This window comes from Tamandua tetradactyla, chromosome 13, assembly GCF_023851605.1.
Source record: "Tamandua tetradactyla isolate mTamTet1 chromosome 13, mTamTet1.pri, whole genome shotgun sequence".
Taxonomy (NCBI): Eukaryota; Metazoa; Chordata; class Mammalia; order Pilosa; family Myrmecophagidae; genus Tamandua; species Tamandua tetradactyla.
Genome location: NC_135339.1, coordinates 25,076,879 through 25,098,896, shown reverse-complemented (window position 1 = coordinate 25,098,896; position 22,018 = coordinate 25,076,879). Strand labels below are relative to the sequence as shown.

The 22,018-nt window shown below is 48.4% G+C and overlaps 1 protein-coding gene across 3 annotated transcripts in view; it reads left to right on the top strand.

Annotated features, from left to right (window-relative positions):
* CHST3 (carbohydrate sulfotransferase 3) overlaps positions 1 to 22,018 on the top strand; it is a 44,888-nt gene that overhangs the window by 15,662 nt on the left and 7,208 nt on the right. For 2 of the 3 annotated variants that reach the window (XM_077124995.1, XM_077124996.1), the window contains exon 2: positions 21,667 to 21,899. In XM_077124995.1, coding sequence (XP_076981110.1) covers positions 21,742 to 21,899 — 158 coding nt within the window. In that variant the 5' untranslated portion in view covers positions 21,667 to 21,741. Of the gene's footprint in view, positions 1 to 9,956; positions 13,176 to 21,666; positions 21,900 to 22,018 lie in introns of those variants that run through there. The other variant, XM_077124997.1, reaches the window with a different exon arrangement.

Genomic DNA, 22,018 nt, shown 5'->3' with positions numbered 1-22,018 from the left:
CCACCGCTCCAAGGATTCTGATCTAGTAATCTGGGGTGGGGAGCTGCAGTTTGCGTTTCTACCAAGTTCTCTAAGGCTGCCAGCTCTTGGGGCCCTACTCTAAGATCCATTCTCCCGGAGTATTTTTTTTTTTTTAGGGATTCAGTAATTATTTATTTGGTAAGAGATATTATCTTTGTGACTTGTCCTTCCCATAAAGATTTAAAAAAAAATTTTTTTTGTTATCAAGCCAAAGCAACATGCAAACATGAATATTCTTAACATACAAACATTCCATACAGTGGCTCACAATATCATCACATAATAGTGTATTCATCCCCATGATCATTTTTTAGAACATTTGCATCACTCCATAAAAAAGAAATAAAAAGAAAAAACTCATGCATACTATGCCCCTTACCCCTCCCTCTCATTGACCGCTAGTATTTCCATCTACTCAACAGATTTTAACCTTTGTTCCCCCTATTTTTTTCTATACCCCTTACCACTCCCTTTCATTGCTCACAAGTATTCAATGTACTCTATGTATTTTAACATTTGTTCCCCCTATTATTTATTTTTAATCCATATGTTTTACTCATCTGTCAATACCATAGATAAAAGGAGCATCAGACACAAGGTTTTCACAATCACATAGTCACATTGTGAAAGCTATATCATTATACATTCATCTTCAAGAAACATGGCTACTGGATGTTTCTTGAAGATGATTGTATGATGATATAGCTTTCACAATGTGACTGTGTGATTGTGAAAACCTTGTGTCTGATGCTCCTTTTATCTACCTTGTCAACAGACGAGTAGAATATATGGAATAAAAATAAATAATAGGGGAACAAATGTTAAAATAAATTTAGTTTGAAATGCTAGTGATCAGTGAAAGCGAGGGAGGGGTAAGGGGTATGGTAGGTACAATCTTTTTTTTTTCTGTTTTCTTTTTATTTCTTTTTATATTGTCTTTTTATTTCTTTTTCTGAATGGATGCAAATGTTCTAAGAAATGATGAATATGCAACTAAGTGATGATATTGTGAATTACTGATTATCTATGTTAATTTTTATTTCATTTGTTAATTTTTTTAAATTAAGAAATAAATTTAAAAAAAAGAAACATGGCTACTGGAACACAGCTCTACAGTTTCAGGCACTTCCCTCTAGCCTCTCTAATAACCTTAAACTAAAAAGGGGATATCTATAAAATGCGTAAGAATAACCCCCAGGATGACCTCTCGACTCTGTTTGAAATCTCTCAGCCACTGACAGTTTATTTGTCTCATTTCTCTCTTTCGGTTGAGAAGGTTTTCTCAATCCCTTGATGCTGAGTCCCAGCTCATTCTAGAATTTCTGTCCGACGTTGCCTAGGAGGTTTATACCCCTGGGAGTCATGTCCCATGTTGAGAGGGGGAGGGCAGTGAGTTTGCTTGCCGTGTTGGCTGAGAGAGTCCCAGAGTTTTTTTTAAAGCAATGTGCTCCCTTGGCAAAGACCGTCCAGGGATTTGTTTTGCTAAACAAATGAGAACTGTTGATTCTACAATTCTTGTCTACACAGGAATCGTGAGTCTCTGGGATTTTTGAGGATGCTGGTCAGGCACTCCCTTTGGGATCTTTAACACCACCCCCCTGGAATCCGGCTTGCACTATGCATAAAGTGCTGAATGTCGAAAGGTCTGCTAAGCAAAGGAACATTTATTCCCAGTCTTGTTAAATAATCCGACTCTCAAATCCCAAACCCACGGAACATAAAATCCTCCCAGCCTTTTTTAAAACACTGCTCTTCTTGTGAGCAGTGAAAAGAACCATTTAACAAAAAAGGTGGATTGCACCTTTTTGTTTTTCTTTTAAAGGAAAGAAGGTAGGGTAAGCATGATCACTGCCAGGCTGTCCCCACTGGCCTTGGGGGTTTTATTGGCTGCTCTGGGATTCCCAGCTTTAATGGGAACCTTTTCCTGGCATTGCAGCAGCATGCCCTTGCTTTCCAGGCTGCTGAGACTGGCCTGCATCTCCAACTCAGGGAACTCTCAGTCCCCAACTCTAATCCTTTCCCTCCATGGCCTCTGCCCCCCCACCCCACTCATACTAGCTTGGCCCCTCAGCCCCCTCTCTGGCCTTATAGCCCTCCCGAAAGTCAGCCTTCAGCTGGAAGCAGCTTTGCGAAGGAGGGAAGTGTTAAATGGGCACAGAGCCCCTCTGTTGCATTAACAATGGCCCTTTTATGAGGGATTCTGCCCAGGTCGGCCCCCTCGGACAGGACTTTGGGGTGGAGGAAGGATGCCAGCCTACTGGGGCTGCCGTTTCTGGGTTGGGAGGTTGAGTTGGAGGCCCCAGCCTCCCTCCACCCACGGACCCTCATTCTTTGGGCCCTGATGCAGTAGGGAGAAGCTCCCTCTTCCCTTGCCCCTCCCTCCCTAACCCAGGGGGTCATTTTCAGGACCCCAGGAGTGATTCAATTCAGTCTGATTCAATGAACATTTACAGAATGGTTCCTGGGCGCTGAGGTCCGGTGCTAAGTCGCTGTGGGAATAACAGTAATTGCTGCTAAACTTCAGTGCTGGTTACAGTCACCCCACCCCCGGCTACCCCACTGAGTCACCCGGGTGCTGGCAATTCAAAGCCACAGACCTTCTCAGAACGTTTCGGGGTGAGCCCCAGGCACTGATATTTTTTCAAAGTTTCCAAAGTGATTCTTGTGCCCCGGTGGGACTGGGCGCCCCCGGCTTCCGATCAGGTAGACACAGTGCCCCGTGTCTCCCATTTAATGAGGTAGGTGCTTGGGTGGGCTGAATAAAGCCCCCAAACATGTCCTGTGCACACCCCTAGAACCTGTGAGTATGCTACCTTATGTGGCAAAATGGACCTGCTAGATGCAGTTAAGGATCTTGTGGTGGAAAGATTATCCAGGATGGTCCAGCTGGGCCCAAATTTGTGTACTTGTAGGAGGGAGGCAGGGGGCGGGGGTTCAACTACAGAAGAGAAATGTAGAGTGATGCAGCCTGAGAAAGACCCGCCCGGCCACTGCTGGCTTTGACACTGGAGGAAGGGGGCCACAAGCCGAGGGAAGCAGGCGGCCTCTAGATGCTGCAAGAGGCCGGGAAGCAGAGCCCCCCCTGGAGCCCCCAGGAGAAGTGCAGGCCTGCTGGGCTGGCACCTTGGTTTTAGCCCACAGAGGTCATTTCGGATTCCTGACCTGTAAGAGGATAAAGCTGTGCTGCTGCGTGGTTTGAGCCTCCACGTTTGTGGTGACTTTTTACAGGAGCGATTGGAAGCAACCGCGAGCTCTTACCAGCCCCACTGTACAGGGGAGGAACGGAGAGGTGGGGTCACAGTCGATGGAGGTAGAGGAAGGCCTTCGGGGTGTCTGGCCCTTACCCGTGCTCTCTCCGCCTCACTGCACTGCCCCATCTTGGGAGCCAAGCAGACATGGTTCAAATCCCAGCCCCGCCATATCCTGTCTGTGTGTCCTCAGCTGACGGTGGGGCCCATCTAGCCAGGTAGAGGCTGCGTGGAGGGGAACAGAGCCCATTTGAAAGGACAGAGTGGGCCAGCTCGTTCCCAGGACTGCCAGGGGAGTTTGAACTTGATTGTGGGGGAGCAGAGCCCTCAAAGCACCATCCCACATTTCCTCTGCCGCATTTCCTGATGGCCGCCCCAGACTTTTGGGCTTGCTGTGTCTTTGGGCTCGGGGCTAATGGAGCAGCCTGGCTCCCATTCGGAACCCTAGGGTTGGGCCAGGAGCAGCTCTCTATTCACTGTCACTGCAGCCAGTGACGGCTGCTTGTCTGGAACAGCCAGCAGGCTCCTGTTTCCCGGAAGGCTATCTATGGTCTTCTCTCTGAAAAGCAGGTTCCTTCCAACGCTCTCCAAGAACCCTGTATTTGGGGGCCTGCCTATTTCTTAGAGAGGGAGTGTGAGACACCAAGAGGTCCAGAGAGTCGTCCAAAGTCACACAAGCCAAGTTGGTGACAGGTCCTGGAACACCGTTTTCTGGCTAGGACTCGGATGTGCCCACTGCTGTATGGCTCCCTCCTTCTGGCTAAATCTGCTTGCCCAGTGATAGGGACAAATGGATTCACCCGTGGGCTATGGGGCCAGAGTGCCTGGGTTCAGATCCCGGCTCTGGCATGTAACTGAGGACGGGTTGCTTTGCCTCTCCTTGCTTTAATTTCATTATCTGCAAGACGGTGTATTAGGGTTCTCCAGAGACACAGAACCGATAGGAGATTTTAGAGATAGGTAAGTTTTATAGGAGTTGGTTTATGCAACTGTGGGGATTGGCAAGTTCAAATTTTGTAGGGGACTCCACAAGCTGGAAATGTGGGAAAATGTGATTCTGGAACCTGGCACATTCCAGCCCTGTAGGGCAGGTAGCAAGCTAGAAACTCTGATGACGGTGAAGTTGTATTCCCGGGGAGAATCTGGCTGGCTGAAGACAAAGCAGAAATTCTTCTTTCTAAACTGCAGTAATCCTCAATTCTGCTTTAAGACCTCTAGTTGATTGAATGAGGAGGCATCCCTCTTTGCTGAGCGCAGTCTGTTACATTGTAGATGTGATCAGTTGTAGGTGCAGTCAGCTAACTAGAGATATTAATCCATCTATGAAATGCCCTTGCAGTAATAATCAGTGCTTGCTTAACCAAACAATTGGACACCCAAACCCAGCCAGGTTGACATGTGAAGTTCATCACCGTAGATGGGGATAATAGGACCTTCCTTCCTTGTAGGGTTATCCTGACAATTAAATACACTGTGTGTGAGGTGCTTGGAACAGTGCCTGCCTCTTTATAAGCCTTAACTTTTTTTTATCAAGCTCTCCTGGTGTAGGCACTGTGTCTTTTTCTCCTATTCTTCCCCATGCTTGGCCCAGAGCAAGTGCTCGGCAAATGAATATTCTTCTTGACTCTGAGCATTTATCGTTTGGAGGTTCGTTAGGAGCGTTCCTGTTTTCACTTTCAGCTTTTTCCACCTTCATTCTTCAGTCATTTCTCCTTCTTTCTAACCCCATTGAGTGTTCCCAATCCTGGAAGCAGCAGAATTTGCATAAAGCAGCTTGAAGCTTGCTTGGTTCCTTCATTAAGTCCATTGGAACGAGCAATTCAAAGATAACCCACACGTCTTCACATCTTACCAACAGATGAGCACAAGTACCAAACAGCATCGCTGCCCAGATTTCCTTCACCCCAAGGCCAGGTCTCTCCCAGGTATTTCTGGGCCTGGCAGCAGCACTGCTTGAGCTCCACAGTCTCATGGGATCTCACATAAACTCATCCCGCAGTTCCTTAGTGGAGCTCACACTAGGTTCTCCAGCCATCATGTCAGTCCCTCCAAAGTCCTGTCATCGTTAGGCCTTGGACCACCCAGACCCATCTCCCTGCTCTCAGACCCACCTCTCTTCCCCCAGAGCCAGGTATTCCTGGGTCCATTGTGTCCATAGATTAGTCCAGACAATAGTAGCAGAGACATGTGGTCTGAGAGCCCTGTCGTTCCTGCCTCTCCCAGCCCTGCCACTCCTTTAGGTGTAAGCCTGGAATGGGGGGCAGAATTCCCCGGCAAAAAAGAGAAGAGTCTGGGGTTCCTCTTTTTATCACAAGGAATAAACCCCTTCCTGCCGTAAGTAGCAGTGAGTGGGGGCTCAGGGAAGCTGTGGGACTACAGACTACCTCAGAAGATCCGCCTTCTGTGTCCTCTGTATGAATGACAGAAGAAATGCCCAAAAGTAGGATTGGAAGAAAACAGGAAATAAAAGAATTCTCCCCTGTCTTGTCCCTTACATTCTTCAGTAGCAGAAAGGCTGAGAGTCTCCTTGGGAAGGTCAGTACGCAGGACAGAGCAGGAGTCGGAGATCCTGGGCAGGGCTTGTGCAGTAAGGATTTTTTTCTACCTGATTATCTCAGGCATCTTCTAACATTCCTGTCTTCACAGAGGCGTGGAGAGATTGGGACAGCTCTGTCCCCACCTTGAAGGCCAACCTGTTGTTACTCCACAGCTTCCAGGGGCTTCTCCTGTGCGTGCTCACATGTGCACATTATACACACACACACACACACACACACACACACACACACACACTTCTGGTTGGAAGCTTGCTGAGCAATAAGACTAACAAAAGGCCCCAAATCCACAAAGGAGCACAGAATTTTTCAGTTAATGAGCATGACCAGAACAGAAATAATGGGGCATATGAAGAATGGGGGAAGAAAAAACTCCAGGACCTAGGAGATACCTAACCTTCCTTAGCCTGCTCCTCCTAAAGTAAAAGTGGCAGATATTTGACACACATGCCAGCCCTCCCCCTCCCCTCCTCACGTGGCAGACAGCACTAATCAACCACTACATTCTTTCCCACAGAAAACAATCTTGACCTCAGAACTCTTCTCGTAGTACCCCAGGAAGCCTGAGCCAGTCTATTGGCTTTGGCAGAGGAGATGAAAATTATTGACTGTCCTCAGTGTCACCGTGTTCTGGGGTTCAAGATGCTGGGGCACTGGTACATGTATCATCTCTGTCAAACTCCCCTTTGCCTGAGTTGGGTTAGGTTCATCACAAAGCTCCTTAGGTGGTCATGCAAGTTAACCATTAAGCACTAACTGTGTACAAGGCATGGACTTGTATGCTATTTTTACTCTGCTCCAGGTGGCTTTACAAAAGAGTATTAAGTGAGGGTGAGTCACCATTCCCACTCCTACTTCCCAGGCACCTGAGCCACTCGACAGTTTTTTATTTCTCTCTCGAGATATTCTCAGCATGTACCAGGATTTTTTTATACGGTTGGTAGTGTACAACACAAACTCTTAAAGCTTGCTTTTACCACTCATATCTTGAGCAGCATTTCATATCAGCACACATTCGGCCACTTCTATCTTCTCAGTCAGTACAAAGTTTTGCACTGATTAATGTACCATCCTTTATTTAACTAGTTTCCTGTTACCAGGCGTTAAGTTCATTCTTAACCTTTTGCAATTACAAATGATCTACTGTTGGGTGTGTTCATTGCTGCACCTCTGCAAGTACAGCTGCAAAATTAATTCTCAGAAGTGGAGTTGCTGGGTCAATGAGTATTCATATTTAAAATTGTGGTGGTTTTGGTAAATTGTCCTTCAAAAAAGGACCCTCAATCAGTACTTGTGAGAACCTTAGGTTTTAGTCAGGATAGGTAAGGCTATGCTGCAGTAACAGTTAGACCCCAGATTCTCAGTGGTTTAACATAACAAAAGCTTATTTTTTGGCTTTTATTGCATCTGATACAGGTTGGGTGGCTCTCCATGGAACAACTCAGGGATCTCAGTTGCTTCCATCCTGTACCAAGCCAATTGGAAAACATGAGCCCCATTGTTTCCATGGCAGAGGAAGAGGACCAGAGGGATGTGTGGGATATATACAAATATGAGATGTGGCATTTTAACCATTTTAAGTGTATAATTAATTGTATTCATCCAATTCAGAAACTTTTTTATCACCCCAAACAGAAACTCTGTATGAATTAAATAACAACTCACCATTCCCCCTCCTCCCAGCCCCTGGTAACCTCTGATCTATATTCTGTCTCTATGAATTTGTCTGTTCTGGGTATTTCATATAAGTTGAGTGAGATCCTTTTAATGCCCAGGACTCCGAGTGGCTTTACATCACTTTCACCCACATCCTATTGATCAGAAGCCAGGTGCATAGTCTCAGCCTAACTCTGAGACTGGAAAATGTGGGGGAACGCATGAATTCTTGATGAATTCCAAGTGTCTGCAATAGTCAGTACCCCCAAAACCTTATCCATGCAGCATACCGTAGGACATTTTGTTCTTTGCCGATCTAATATTTGAAAAATGCCATTCTCTCTCTATATTTTTTATTTTTATTGTGTAATGTATATGCAACATAAACTTTCACATTCTTACCACTTTCAATTCATTGGTATTAATTACATTCCCATGTGGTGCTACCATCATCATTATCCATTTCCAGAACTCTTCTGTCACCCCAAACCGAAATTTTGTACCCATTAAGCATTAACTTCCCTTTTCTCTCCTCACTCCCTGCCCCTGGTAACTTCTAATCTACTTTCTGCCTCTATGAATTTCCATAGTTATTTCAGGAAAATGAAATGATAACATATCTACCCTCCCGTATCTGACTATTTCACTGAACATGATTTCTTTTTGTTTTTGTTATTTTATTTTTTATTGTGAAAATAACATATATATATATATAAAACAGCAATAAATTTCAAAGCACACCACAACAATTAGTTATAGAACAGATTTCAGAGTTTAGTCTGGGTTACAGTTCCGCAATTTTATGTTTTTCCTTCCAACTGCTCCAAGATACTGGAGACTAAAAGAAATATCAATATAGTGATTCAGCAGTCTTATGCATTTGTTAAATCCTACCTTCTCTGCTATAATTCCACCATCTCCTTTGATCTTTCTCCCAATCTTTCAGGGTATTTGGGCTATGCCCATTCTAACTTTTTCATGTTGGAAAGGGCTGTTGATAATATGGACTGGGGGGATGGAACTAGTTGATGTTTTGGAGAAGCTGCCGCTCTGGGTTTCAGAACTTATCTGGGCTGGGAACCCATCTGGAGGTTGTAGGTTTCTGGAGAGTCATAGTACGTGGAACCTTTGTAGAATCTCAGATAGAGCCTTAGGTATTCTTTCGGGTTGGCAGGAATGGTTTTGGCTGGTTTTGACAATCCATGATAAATAGCGATGTGAGCATGATGTTTTGAAGGTTCATCCATATTGTAGAATGCATCAGAACTTCATTCTTTTTAAGGCTGAGTAATATTCCATTTTATGTATATATCATATTTTATTTTTCCATTCTTCTGCTGATGGACGCTTGCGTTGCTTCCACCTTTTGACTATTGTGAATAATGCTGCTATAGACATCAGAGTACATATGTTTGTTTGAGTCCCTGCCTTCCATTATTTGGGGTATAATACCTAGATGTGGGATTACCAGGTCATATGGTACTTCTGTGTTCAACTTTCTAAGGAGCTGCCAATGTTTTCCACAACGGATGCACCATTTCATATTGCCACCAACAATGCACGACGGTTCCCATTTCTCTACTTTCTCACCAACACTTGCTATTTCCATTTTTTAAATAATGATCATCCTAATAGATATGAGTGGTATCTCATTGTGGTTTTTATTTGCATTTTCCTAATGCTAATGATGTTGAACATGTTTTTCAAGTGTTGATTGGCCATTTGTATATCTGTGAGAAATGTCCATTTGTGTCTTTTGCCCATTTTTAAAATTGGGCTTTTTTTTGTTATTGAGTTGTAGGATTTCTTTATATGTTTTGGATATTATACCCTTATAGGATGTCTGGTTTCCAAATATTTTCTCCCAGTTTGTAGGTTGTCTTCTCATTTTCTTAATGATGTCCTCTGATGCACAAAAGTTTAACTTTTGATCAAGTCCAATTTATCCTCTTTTGTTGTTGTCGCTTATGCTTTTGGGGTGAAGTGCTGGAATCCATTGTGTAACACCAGGTCCTGAAGGTACTCCTCTGTGTTTTCTTCTAAGAGCTTTATAGTTTTAGCTCTTACATTTAGGTCGGTATTCCATTTTGAGTTAATTTTTGTATATGGTATGAGGTAGAAGTCCATTTTCATTCTTTTGCATGTGGATATGCAGTTTTCCCAGTGCCATTTATTGAAGAGACTGCTTTTTTGTCCCCATTTGGTGGACTTGGTTCCCTTGTCAAAATCAATTGGCCATATATGTGCAGATTTATTTCTGAACTCTCAGTTCTCTTGCACTGGTCTATCTATTGTCCTTTGCCAGTTGCGTATAGCTTTGATTTGCACTTATGTACTCTCTTTAAGCAGTTGCTCTCAGCTGTTTTCTACTCTACTACTCATAGTAAATGACGTCCACAGAGGAGATTATGGTCGTATTCCTGTGGACTTGTCCAAAACCCAAAAACGTTTTGTGGGGAAACCCTAAGACTTTTTTTTTTGTATTTTGGCTCTTATTCATAAAAACATATAAAAGCATGTAGTAATACAAAATTAGCTGTTTAAAGATCTTTGCCAGCAATGGTGTGGCCTGGATTGGCTGTGGTTCTGTGCAGTTCCTAGCCTAGCTGCAACTCTACCTCCTCTCTCGTTCATAAAAAGCACAAGCCAAGCGAGGGAGAAAGGTGTAATTGTAAAGATAACCTTGCATCCGTTGCAGTTCTTTCCAAAAAGTAAAGTTTCTGTGGACTTTGGTGCTTTAACTATTCGTAACGACCTCACATCAGTTGTGACCTGTGGTGCTTTGCTCAGGTGAGGGTTAAATTAAAGTACTGGAGGCTGAAGGCGCAGGTATGTGTGCTTGAATGGAAGGTTCATGGAAGAGGAGAGTTGGAATATGGGCTGGTGATGTGGTCTGATGCTACATGGTGGACTGTCAAAACAAGGGGTGTTGAGAAATTGTGTTTGGAAGCCAGTGGGAATTCTCTAAAGTTGGGAGGCAAATGGGTTTTATCTGACATCCCAAAGACTAATGAATTGGCACTGCAGTGAGAAGATTTATGACGCTACATCCAATCTCAGCTGACAAGAGGATGCTGATTGATTAGTAATGTTTGTCCCAGGCACAGGACTGTGAATGGTGAAATGTATGCCATGTATTTGCCATTCCTGTACTGAAGGCTTCTGAATGGAGTGAGTAATGAGAGCCAGGTACTGAAGTTGGGCAGAGGCCTCACTAAGCTGGGAGACAGGAGACCTAGGCCCTGGCCCCAGCTTTGTCACCACCTAGCTGTATGTCTTTGGTCAAGCACTTCTCTTGAGCCTGAGTTCCTCTAAGTGGGAAAGGCTGGACAAGAAAAATTCCAAGACCTTCCTAGCCCTGATGTTCTACAGCTGTGTGACAAGACCCATGTACAGGAGCTATTTCTCTTGACCCTTTCAGAAAGAAATGCTCCCTTGGACTTGCAAGTTGGGTAGCAAGTTCAGCTAGAGTTGGAAAGCCAAGCTGCTTTGCGTGAGGCTCCTGACCTGAGCCAATGCTGATAGCATGATTTTATCCTGGGGCAAAATCCACTGGCGTTTAGCTCATCCTTGGCCTGACAATTCCTGGGCCTGTGGGGTCAAGACCACACACCTGGGACCCCCCAGTGCATGCCCTTCAAAACAGAGTGGAGATGGTTCTCTGCAAAGTTACTTTGTGCCCACCCTCCAGCCCATGGCTCCTGCCACTCCTGAGGCCACAGTCATCCTAGAGCTCACTCAGCCCTTGCTGGCCTTGTGGGTCCAGGTGGCATTTGTGAACAGCTCGAGCCTTTGGGGCAGCTGGGGAGAGAGCATCTTCAAGGGTTCTGACCATGGTGTTTCTGGTTCTCTCTCTGGCAGCCCTTCTGCCTCAGGAACAGGAAAAGTCAGCAAGTTTGTCCCCAGATGAGTCTAGAAAGGCAGGATGAGACCCTGGGCCAAGTACCATCCAGGAAATGAGTGAGTGGGTCACCTGGCCAGGTGGTTGTCCTCCCCAAGGAGCATTTACAGCTGGTGGTCAGGTCATAACCCTTAAATGTCATCTGGGTGTGGGGGGGACTGAGATCCCCATTCTGACACTCACCACCAGTGTGCAAGTCTCTGAATATGCCACATCTATGAAAACAGGGCCCACATTTCCTTACTAGCTGCCACTTACTACATCTTAGGCTTGGGTTAAGTATTTCACCAGCATCATCTTGGTGACTTCCTCATAAACATGGATGCAATGATGCTATAAATGTCCCCATTTCACAAGAGAGGAAACTGCATTCAGAGAGGTTAAGTTTCTTGCGGGGGGTGACAGGGCAAAGACAATAAGCAAAAGGAAGTCAGGTGAAAGCACCCAGAGCTGTAGAGAATCGCTGTTAACTTTTTCAGATTTTTTCCTGAGTATATGTGTGTGTTTGTGTGTTTACACAAATGGAATCTACTTTAGATACTGGTGTGTCTGCTTTTTTTGGCTTTGCATCTATATGAGTATCTTTCTGTGCAATAAATTAACTTCATGGCAACATTCTTTTTTCAGTTCATATCAGTTAAGCATCGTCTACGTGCCCAGTAATCTACTAGCCCTGGAAAAGAAACCAACTTAAAGGAAACAACAGCTAACTCTTTAAGACTGTACAAGCCATTCATTCAGTTAACAGATATTTATTGAGCTCTGCTATGTCCCAGGCACTGAAGGTATACCAGAGAACAAGACAGGCAGCCAAGGAGAGAACCAGGATCCTAGAACCTTCTGCTCCCCTGCCTCCCCCACCTTTATTGCTTGGCCACAGCCTTGCTCAGGCCACCTCGTCTCTCCTGGGCCCCTAGGGAAGGGCACTAACTTCGTCTCCCAGTCTCTAGGCTGGCCCGTTCCCAGTGCATTTTCCACACCACTTCCAACAAGAGCTTGCATTTCTCCTTTTACGTTTTAGGTATATGGTTTTAAATTATTAAAGTGATGCATGTGCCTGGTCTTCAAAATTTCTAAAAATATGAAAAGGTATAATAAAAGGAAAAGAATCAGCCTTTATTAATCATTTTTTTTTGCTCTCTGCCAACATTTTTCAGCCCCACCTGGCATGCATGCCATTGTGCCAAGACCCTGAAGTTACTCGATTCTCATTCTCCGGGTTTCCAGGGCTGAGTACACATCCTTGGACCATGAGTCTTTGCCCCTGCCCAGGTCAGTTCAGATTGGGACAACACCCTCTCACCAGGTGACCCCGGCTGCATAGTCACAGGCACCACGGCCACCAGCCTCCCCTGAGGCCCCTGCCCAGGCAAGTGCAGGGAGGTAGTTCTGCTGGGACCTGGCCCAGGGCCCAAGATCCAGTTGGAGAGGCGGAGAAGTGCCTTCCCAGCAGGCAGGCCTGGGCGTGCTCTCCCCATACTTGTCTCTAGTGCAGCTGTTGGCTTTGGGGTCCACACAGGATGAATCACTCACACAGCTGAGCCGGCCCAGATAACGTAACTCCATGTCAGATGGGGGGAGAGAGAGAAAGAGCTCGCTTTCACCACGTCCCCGCCCAGGCAGGTCTGGAGAGGGGCAGCTGGGCGTGCCCCAGCTAGGGCTGGCTCACTGAGAATCTGGCCGCCGCATACCCCAGCACTCCTGCGATCAGAGAAAGACCCCGGAGGGTGAGCATGCCAGGCCAGGCTGGCCTCGGCCCCAGCGTCCACCTCGTGGGCGCCCACTGACACTCAGGTGAGATGTGCCTTGGTTTCCCCCTGCTTCTACTCTGCCTCTGTCTTGGCTGGGGGTGAACACATTGTTTTCATAAGAGAGAGGAAGCTGGAAGCCCCAGGAATGAGGATGCTCAGGAAGTATCCTGTCCTTGAGCTGCTCATCCACTCATTTCTGTCTTCACTCATTCATTCATTCAGTCTTCATTCACTCACCGGTTCATTCAGCTGCCACTGGGCATTTGCTCTCATGCCAGACTCTCAGCTCAAGATATTGGGAGCAGGGAGCTAGTCCTTCCCAGGTTGTCTCTGGTGACCTCACATGTGATAGAACTTAGCCTGGACAGGCCCCGGGATGGACTTCTGCATTCCCCAAGCTTTTCTCATCCACAGTAGAAGCAGGCTCACTTGAGCGCTGCCTTCCTTTACCCTGGTCCGATTTGCCAACCGCCTGGATGGCGGGGGGGGTTCTCCGCTGTTGAGGAATTCGGGGACAGCTCGTAGGAACTCTCCCAAGGCCTCCCCTCCCTCCAGGCCTTTGGTAAGAGGTTAGGGGCAGCTTCGCCCTGCCTTGGGGCAGAGGCCTGTGGATTGGTTCAGAGCATTCCACCTCTGCTTGTGGCGCCCCCTCCCGCCCCGGCTCTGGCCCTCCCTCAGCTTCTCCTTTCTGCCGGTGGAAGGGTTGTGAGCGTGGCGGCCGCCGCTGAGGCTGTCATCCCCACCATGCTCCTGGCCTCCAGCGGGGCCTGATGCAGCGTCTGGCAAGGCCAGATGCTTCTCAGAGCTCCATTCCCAGGGACTAGCTGGCCCCCGGTGGGGGCCGGGGTAGCCTGAGTCTGCAGGATGGCCAGAAGGCCATTTTAGGCCTCGGTGGGAGGCCTCGGGGAGCCGAGGGCCTGGCTGGAAGCTGTCCAGATAGAGAACACGTTCTCTAGTGAGTGCCCCTGGCCAGGTCACGAGGGGCGCTAAGCAGGAAGACCCCGAGGGGAGAGCAGAGAAGCCAGTGTCTGGCTGGTTAGAGCCCGCTGGGCCTGAGCTCCCAGCCCACTCTTCTTTCCCCAGTGTGCCCTCACTAAGATTTGTCTGCAGAAACTTGACACTGTTTTCTGCTCCCCCCGCCCCTGCTCCCATTATACACAGCTGTGAGGGGTTGACCTGAAGGCCTCCAAAGCTCAGTTTCCCTATCCTCAAATTGGGGCCCCTGGATCTGTATGAAGATCGAGACAACTGATGCATGTGGAGCTCCAAGCATGAGGTTTTGCTCTTAGTGCACCTCGTAGTACACATCCATTGTGTACGCCACAGTATGTGTGCATAGCACACACTCAGCATACACCCATGGTACACACTCAGGGCATATGCCCATAGCACACACCCACAGTACACACAGGGCATATGTGCATAGCACACACCCACAGTACACACTCGGGGCACACACAGCACACACCTACAGTACACACAGGGCATATGTGCATAGCACACACTCACAGTACGCACTTGGGGTACACGTAGCACACACCCACAGTACACACTTGGGGCACACACAGCACACACCCACAGTACACACAGGGCATATGTGCATAGCACACACTCACAGTACGCACTTGGGGCACACAGCACATACCCACAGTACATACGCAGGGCACACGCTCACATCACACACCCATAGCATATGCTCATAAAGCAAACATGCACAATTTACTCAATATATAAAACAACTGCTTTGTTTGCTTCCTCCTGTTCTTATTTTCCATCAACTCGGAATGATCATACATTTGCACTGGGTTAAATCCTTGGGAAAGACATTTGTTCATTCATTCGACAAGTACTTATGAAGTACCTGTTCTGTGCCAGGTACAGTTCTGGACACTGGGAGTAGAAAGGTAGAGCAGACACGAAACTCTCGTCCTGTGGAACTGACGTCCCAGCACATGAGAGGGACATACAGCATGATACATTCTATAAAGGAAATAAAGCGGGATGCTGAGACAGAAAGTGATGGGGGGTGTGTGTGTGTCAACATTCGGTCAGTGATCATGGAAGGACTCGAGAGGAGGAGACATCTGAGAGGAGTCCTGAATGATTCAGAAGGTCCAAAAGAAGAGCCTTCTAGGCAGGGGCTGGCTGGAGCTGAGGGAGCAGGGCAGACGGTAGGTGATGTCAGGAGATGACGCGGAAGGGAGCAGGAGCTGGTCCGAAGGGTCCTTGGAGGGCATATTAGGGAAATTTTTTAGCAGCTTTATTGAGATATAAATCACACGCTATACAATTGACCCACTTAAAGGATACAATTCAGTGGCTTTTAGTATATTCACAGAGTTCTGCAACCTTTGCCACAGTCAATTTTAGAAAATTTCACTCCTGAAAGAAACTCTATACCCTTAGCCATCATAACCTCCTTTCCCTCAGTGCTAGGCAACCACTGATCTACTCTTTGTCTCCATAGGTTTGCCTGTTCTGGACATTTCATATAAATGCACTCATATACTATGTATCCTTTTGTGTCAGGCTTCTTTCACTTAGCCTAATGTTTTCATGGTTCATCCTTGTAGCATGCATGGGTACTTCATTTCTTTTATTGCCAAATAATATTCCATTTTAGGAATATACTACATTTTATTTGTCCATTCATCTGCTGATGGCCACTTGCATTGTCACATTAAAGGAACTTGTCTTTTACTCTGAGTAGTGCAGTGGGGTTGTTTTAGGCAGGAGGGGACATCCCCGCAGTCCTGGGCATTGGCCACACCTGCAAATGGCTTCCCTAGGGTGAGGAGCCAGGGGACAGCACAGCTGTCCTCAGGAATGCAAGGTCACGGTGAACTTGGACAGAAGATGCCTGGAGGGGAGGGGGGTGGTGTTCTAGTTTGCTAACTGCCGGAATGCAACACACCAGAGACAGATTGGCTTTTAATAAAAGGGGATTTATTTTGTTCTTCAGAGGAAAGGCAGCTGATTTTCCACTGAGGCTCTTTCTTACGTGGAAGGCACAGGATGGTATCTGCTGGTCTTCTCTCCAGGCCCCTGGGTTCCAACAACTTTCCCCGGGGTGACTTCTTTCTCCATCTCCAAAGGCCTGGGCTGAGCTGCAAGTGCTGAGATGAGGAATGCCAAGCTGCTTTAGGCTGTGCTACATTGCGCTCTCTCATTTAAGCACCGGCCAATTAAGTCAAAGGTCACTCATTGCAGCAGACACGCTTCCTAGCTGACTGCAGATGTAATTGGCAACAGATGAGGTTCATGTACCATTGGCTTATGTCCGCAGCAACAAGACTAGGTATGCTCACCTGCCCAAGTTGACAACTGAATCTAAGTAACACAGGGGGTGTGGAATAAAGGAGAGAGGTGATTGGGAGGAAGGCTAGTGGATCATCCTAGACCCTGAGAGGGATGGGGGAGCTGGGGTTCATGATGGAGGGGGGCTGCCTCCTGCCTGGCCGCTGGGGGAAGGAGCCATGGCAGGGTGGAGGGGGAGCCCGCCAGGACAGGGCGAGCAGGAACTCTCCCGAGTGGACAGGAAGGCTGGATCTCGGGCGCCCTGAAAGACAAGCAGTGGAATAGGGAATTGTTGTGCCACTAGGCCTAAAAAAGGCAGAACGTCATAGTAGAAAGGCTTTGGGGTTCAAATCGTGGCACTGCCAGGCCGGGCTCTGGGACCTCAGCATGGGTCTAATTGCACTGGTCCCCGGGTTCCTGTTAGTGAAGGAGCACTTCAGGGAAACGAATGAATGAAAAGCACCACCACGTGGCACCCCCTCTGAATGGTTCTAGCCTCGTACCAGGCAATCAGAGCTTCAGTATCTGAGCAAAACACAGGCGGGCCTCACAGGAGCTGAGAGGCCTTAGAGATCACCATCACAGCATCTTCTAATGAGGAAAGAGAGTCCCAGAGAGGGAGAGGGACTTTTCTAAGGACACACAGCCGATCAAGGCAGAGCTGGGTCAGGGGAAGAAGGCAGAGCAATCCTGGGAATTGTGGGGTCTGGGTTAGAATTTGGAGAGGAATGGACTGTGGGGTTGTGGCTGGAGCATGAATTCTAGGGTTGGGCTCCCTGCCATCCGTCTTCCTGTTGTAAGGACTGTGTGGTCTCCAGCAGGTGAGCAGGTAGCAGGCCCAGAATGAGGACCTGGGTTTCTGGGAATCTGAAGTCCACTCCCCATATCCCTCCTTCCCCATCAAGGCACACACTGTTTCTTTGGCAGCCACAGTGCTTGTGGTGGAGAGGCCTGTTATACTTAGAGGCGTGGCGAATGAGTGTGTCGAGCTCCTGAGGGGCAGGCTGGGCGCTCAACTCAGGTGGCCCCTCTGCCTGCTACCCAGGGCCTGGCCTGCTCTCCAGGTGTGGCTCAGGTGTTGGCTCTCACCTGCAAGCGCTGGGTATGCCTAGACCCGAGGGCAGCTGCCCCACTCCCAGGCAGAGCTTGGCTGGCATGGGCCGCTGGGTTTCTTCATCACTGTCCCCAACGCCCTGGAAATGTGACCTCTGCTGGCACCTAGGCCACCACCTTTTCCTCTGGCTGCTGCTGAGTTGCCGGGACACTGCAGGGAAGAAAAATATCATGTTTGAAGGGCTGGGAGGGGGCATCTGCCAAGAGGAGAAGGAAGAGACTTTTCAGTTCTTCCCATGAGCAGAGCTTGGGAGGCAGGACTGGCCCACGCACCCACCGTGAGACTGGGGAGGGAGGTAGACGAAGGCTTGTCCAGCGTCCCAGATGCACAGACTGCAGGCCAGTCTCTGGGCTGTGCTGCATGGACCTCTCTGGTTCCTGTTCCCCTCCCTCGTGACCCTGTGACCTCCCAGCACCTGTGTGACCCTCTCCCCAACCTCCGGCTCTGAGGATCTCCCCATGCCTGCCCTCTCCCCCACCCCCACCCCCACGGGGACCTCTGCATCTCCTTCTCTGACCCCTGAATCTCTGGGCTCCCAAGGCTAAATGCGTGGGGCCATCGCCTGGCACAGGGTAAGGCAGGGCAGGCTGCCTTGTGTTTCCTGTCACAGGGGTTTTCACCCTAGCTTCTTCCTTTTAGGGCAATGCCGGGAAGGATTTTATAACCCTGTGTGGTTGTGGAGGTGAGGGGGCTGGGACGGCAACTCAAAAATAGAAAGCCTTCCTGGAAGGGCCAGGACAGCCCAACTTCTGATTCTTACCAAAGGTGCTAGAAGGAGAAGGGAGAGGGCAGCTGGGGACCCCCACCCTCCCACCCCTCTACTGCACACTCTTCAGCAGAGACTTGCTGCAATGGCTGCAGTCTGGCAGCCACGGAGGGCTTTAAAAAGGCAGAGAAGCTGCAGTGTCGTCCTCTCCTTTTGCCTCCGCCACTCTCACGCTCCTCTCCTTGCAGATTGGGGATTTCCTGTCGCTGAGAAAGCCCCTGGGATCCTCTAGGACAGTAGTTCTCCAAGGGGGAGCCCCAGATCTGTAGCACTCCTGAGAGCTTCTCAGCAAAGTAAAATGATCAGGCCCCACCACAGACCTAGTGACGTAGGAACTAGGGGGCTGGCCCAGAAATCTGTGTTTTACCAAGCACTGCGGGGAATTCAGAGGCATACCAGAGTTGAAAACCACTGTTTCTAGAAAAGCAGCTGGGGGGTAAGGGGGTGGACCCCCTTCTGGTTGCCAACAGGGATAAATGAGCCACAGGGATTTCAGGACAGCCCCTGTTGCTGAAATCCTGTCCCTGATCTCTGACAGTCACCATTTGCTTCATTTTGAGGATCATTAACCGTCCCCGGGACCCTGCATCCCTGCTGCTGCTTGTCCCTCGACTGAAGGAGGGTCCTCACTGGAAACATCTTTTCTCCTTTGGAACGGAGCAGCGTCATTGCATTAAGGTCTCCTGGTAGCCGGCCCCTTTCATTTTCACACAAAGCATATTGTGATTGATAATCACGGAACTCTGATTTAAAAGGGAAGCAGAATGCCCCATTTCCCCCACCCGCTCACCCTCCCTGAACACATGAGCCAGTCCTAGGTTCGCACTTCCCCTCTGGGCTGCTGTTCAAACTGCCAGGCCGGTCACAGAGCGGCAGCTACGGCAGGGGCACAGTTTCACTTTCTGCTCTTGTTCCTATAACTGGACTTATTGTAACACAGATTACCCTAAACATCCAGGGGACTTACTGAGCGGAGAGGCTGGAACAGCCCCTCGAAGCAGACATACCTGTTTATTTTGGTGCAGTTTGGCTGCTGGGGCCAAATCCCAGCCCCTACTGCCTCCTGACTGAGGGACCTTGGGCAAGTTACTGATCTTCTCTGGGCCTCAGTTTCCTCATCTAAAAAATGGATTAGTTGCTACCTCATAGGGCTTTTGTGAGGCTCTGATAAGGAAATGCAAACCAAGTGGCACCCAGCTGAAAGAGTGAGTCCCGTGAGGCATGGACTGTGTCTGCTTGTTTGCTGCTCTGTCCCCAATTCCTGCATCACAGGCTGGCACATAGAAGGTGCTTGCGAAATATTTGCCCAACCAGTATACAGGAGAAGGTGCAGGAGAATTAGCAAGAGGCAGGAATATTCCAATTGCCTTGGGGCAGTCAGCCTTGTGACCTCTTCTCTCCTGAACCTCTCCCCGCCCAGTCCACACCTGGGAAGTTTTCCCTGCATCCCAGCCAGGGAGAGCCAGCCCCCCACCCATCACCGCTCTTCCTGGGACAGCCTGGGGAACCCTCTACTCCGGCTGCCAGCAGCACATCTGCTCCCTCATGGCAGGAGCACCCACTCACTCTTTCCCCAAAGAACAGATTTCCTAGCTGTCCCTGAAGCCACTTCCATTGTGTGAAGAAGGTACAGCCCTGGGTCCCCTCCTTCCTGGCACTCTCTCATCCATGTCAATATCAGCCACTTCACGTGGGGAAATACATCTTTTCCAGAAAAAGTGGCGAGCAGCAGTGAGGAGGAGGGTGGACCTGGGTACATGAGGTCAAGTGAGGTTTTTCCAAACCTCCAGATCAAAGCAGGTCGTCTTCCAAGGGTGAGTGTCCATCTCCCGAGGGTGAATGTCCTTTTCAGAAGCAGAGGCTTTAGGAAGTAGGGGCTGTGCTGAGATCAGGAGCCCGTGGTACTGCTCAGGGAGGGTGTGACTCTGCCAACGGTGGTGAGGACAGGTGGGAGAAATGGTGATTTGGGCTCCACGAGGCAAGGTTGTCTTTGCTTGGTTTTTAAAAACATGCGCAACTTCAGTGGAGGGTGATTTATTCATTTACTTACTTGGTCATTCAGTAACTGTGTATGAGTGCCATGTCCCTAGCCCGGTGTGGAGGTTAATGTGAAACCCAGACAAAGTCCCTATCTGCCATGCAGGGACAATCGTCATTGAACAAGTTGTTAACCAGTGGGTGGGTGGTACAGGGGAGTGGGTGCCAGTGGGGGGCTTCGTACAGTGGTGGGGCTGGGGGGGATTGGCGCGCGTCCTAACGTAGCCTTGGAGAGGCTGCCCCAGTAAGCTGAGACCTGAAGGCCAAGACCATTGTAAGGATTTTGGTTAGAATTCATGTGCTATGGTGCTTTTTTCCCTTTAGTTAATTTTTTAGATGTTATACATACCCATGGTAAGATTTCAAACAGTGCATAAGGTTACACAGCAACCCGTAAGACTCATCCCACGCTTTTCTTCCGAGCCATAGTCCCCCCATCCTACAGGGCCTTACATTTCTGCAGTCGCCGTCCATTTGGATCCAAGCATCGTATTTTCTCCCTTTTTTTTTTTTTTTTCCCAAATGGGATTATACTACATCAGTGATCCCCAACCCTGGGACAATTTTGCACCTCCTCCCTAGGGGACATTTGGCAATGTCTGGAGACATGTTTGTTTGTCACAACTCCGGGGCGGAGGTGCTACTAGCATCTACCAGTTCTTGGGTAGAAGCCAAGAATTCTGCTAAACATCCTATAATGCAGAGGACAGCCTCCTGCAACAAAGAATTATCCACTCCAAAATGTCAGTGGCGCCGAAGCTGAGAAACTCTGTCCTACGCTAACACTCTGTGTCTATACCTCGCTTTTATTTTCTTAATGTATTTTTTTTTTCCCCTGCATGGGCAGGCACCGGGAATCAAACCCGGGTCTCCGGCATGGCAGGCAGAAACTCTGCCTGCTGAGCCACCGTGTCCCACCCTTCTTAACGTATTTTTTCAATGACTCCACATCAGCATTTATAGATCCAACGCCTTATTTTTTGTGGCAGTGAAATAACCCATTGCATGGATGTGCCGTCATTTTTTTTTAGGCCTTTGTAGTCTTTGGCTCTTACCTATTGTGAACATTTACACTTCTTGCCCTTGACCTGTGAGCAAGTATGTCTATGGGATAAAGACGTGGCGATGGACTGGATGAATCAAAGGGCTCATTGGCATTGCAGATAATCTGATTTCAAGGGTCTTTGGGGCACAGTCTGTTTGAAGAGTGGGGCTGGGAGCCAGGCTTCTAGGTACGGCTGATCCTTACAAGTGGGAGAGAAGCATCGTCTCATTCCCCACCTACAGACAAGGGCGTCCTGACTGCCCCTCTCTCCACAGGACAAGGGGTCCCCTACCTGAAGACGACAAGCCAGGTTCCGAGGGATGCCCCTGCGCTGAGTGCCTGAGGAGCCCATGGCCACACTCTTCCCCATGGATAAAGGACTCGCTTTGCCCCAGGACCGCAGGGACTTTCTGCACAGCTTGAGGATGAGGAGCAAATATGCCCTTTTCCTGGCTTTTGTGGTGATAGTTTTTGTCTTCATTGAGAAGGAAAATAAAATCATATCGAGGTGAGGGATGTGAACACAAGCCTTCCTTCTCAAGGTGGGTGGGGTGGGAGCAGAGGTGACTAGGGCTTTCAGGGGACCTTTACATTCATTCATTCATTCATTCAGCAAGTACTTCTGTA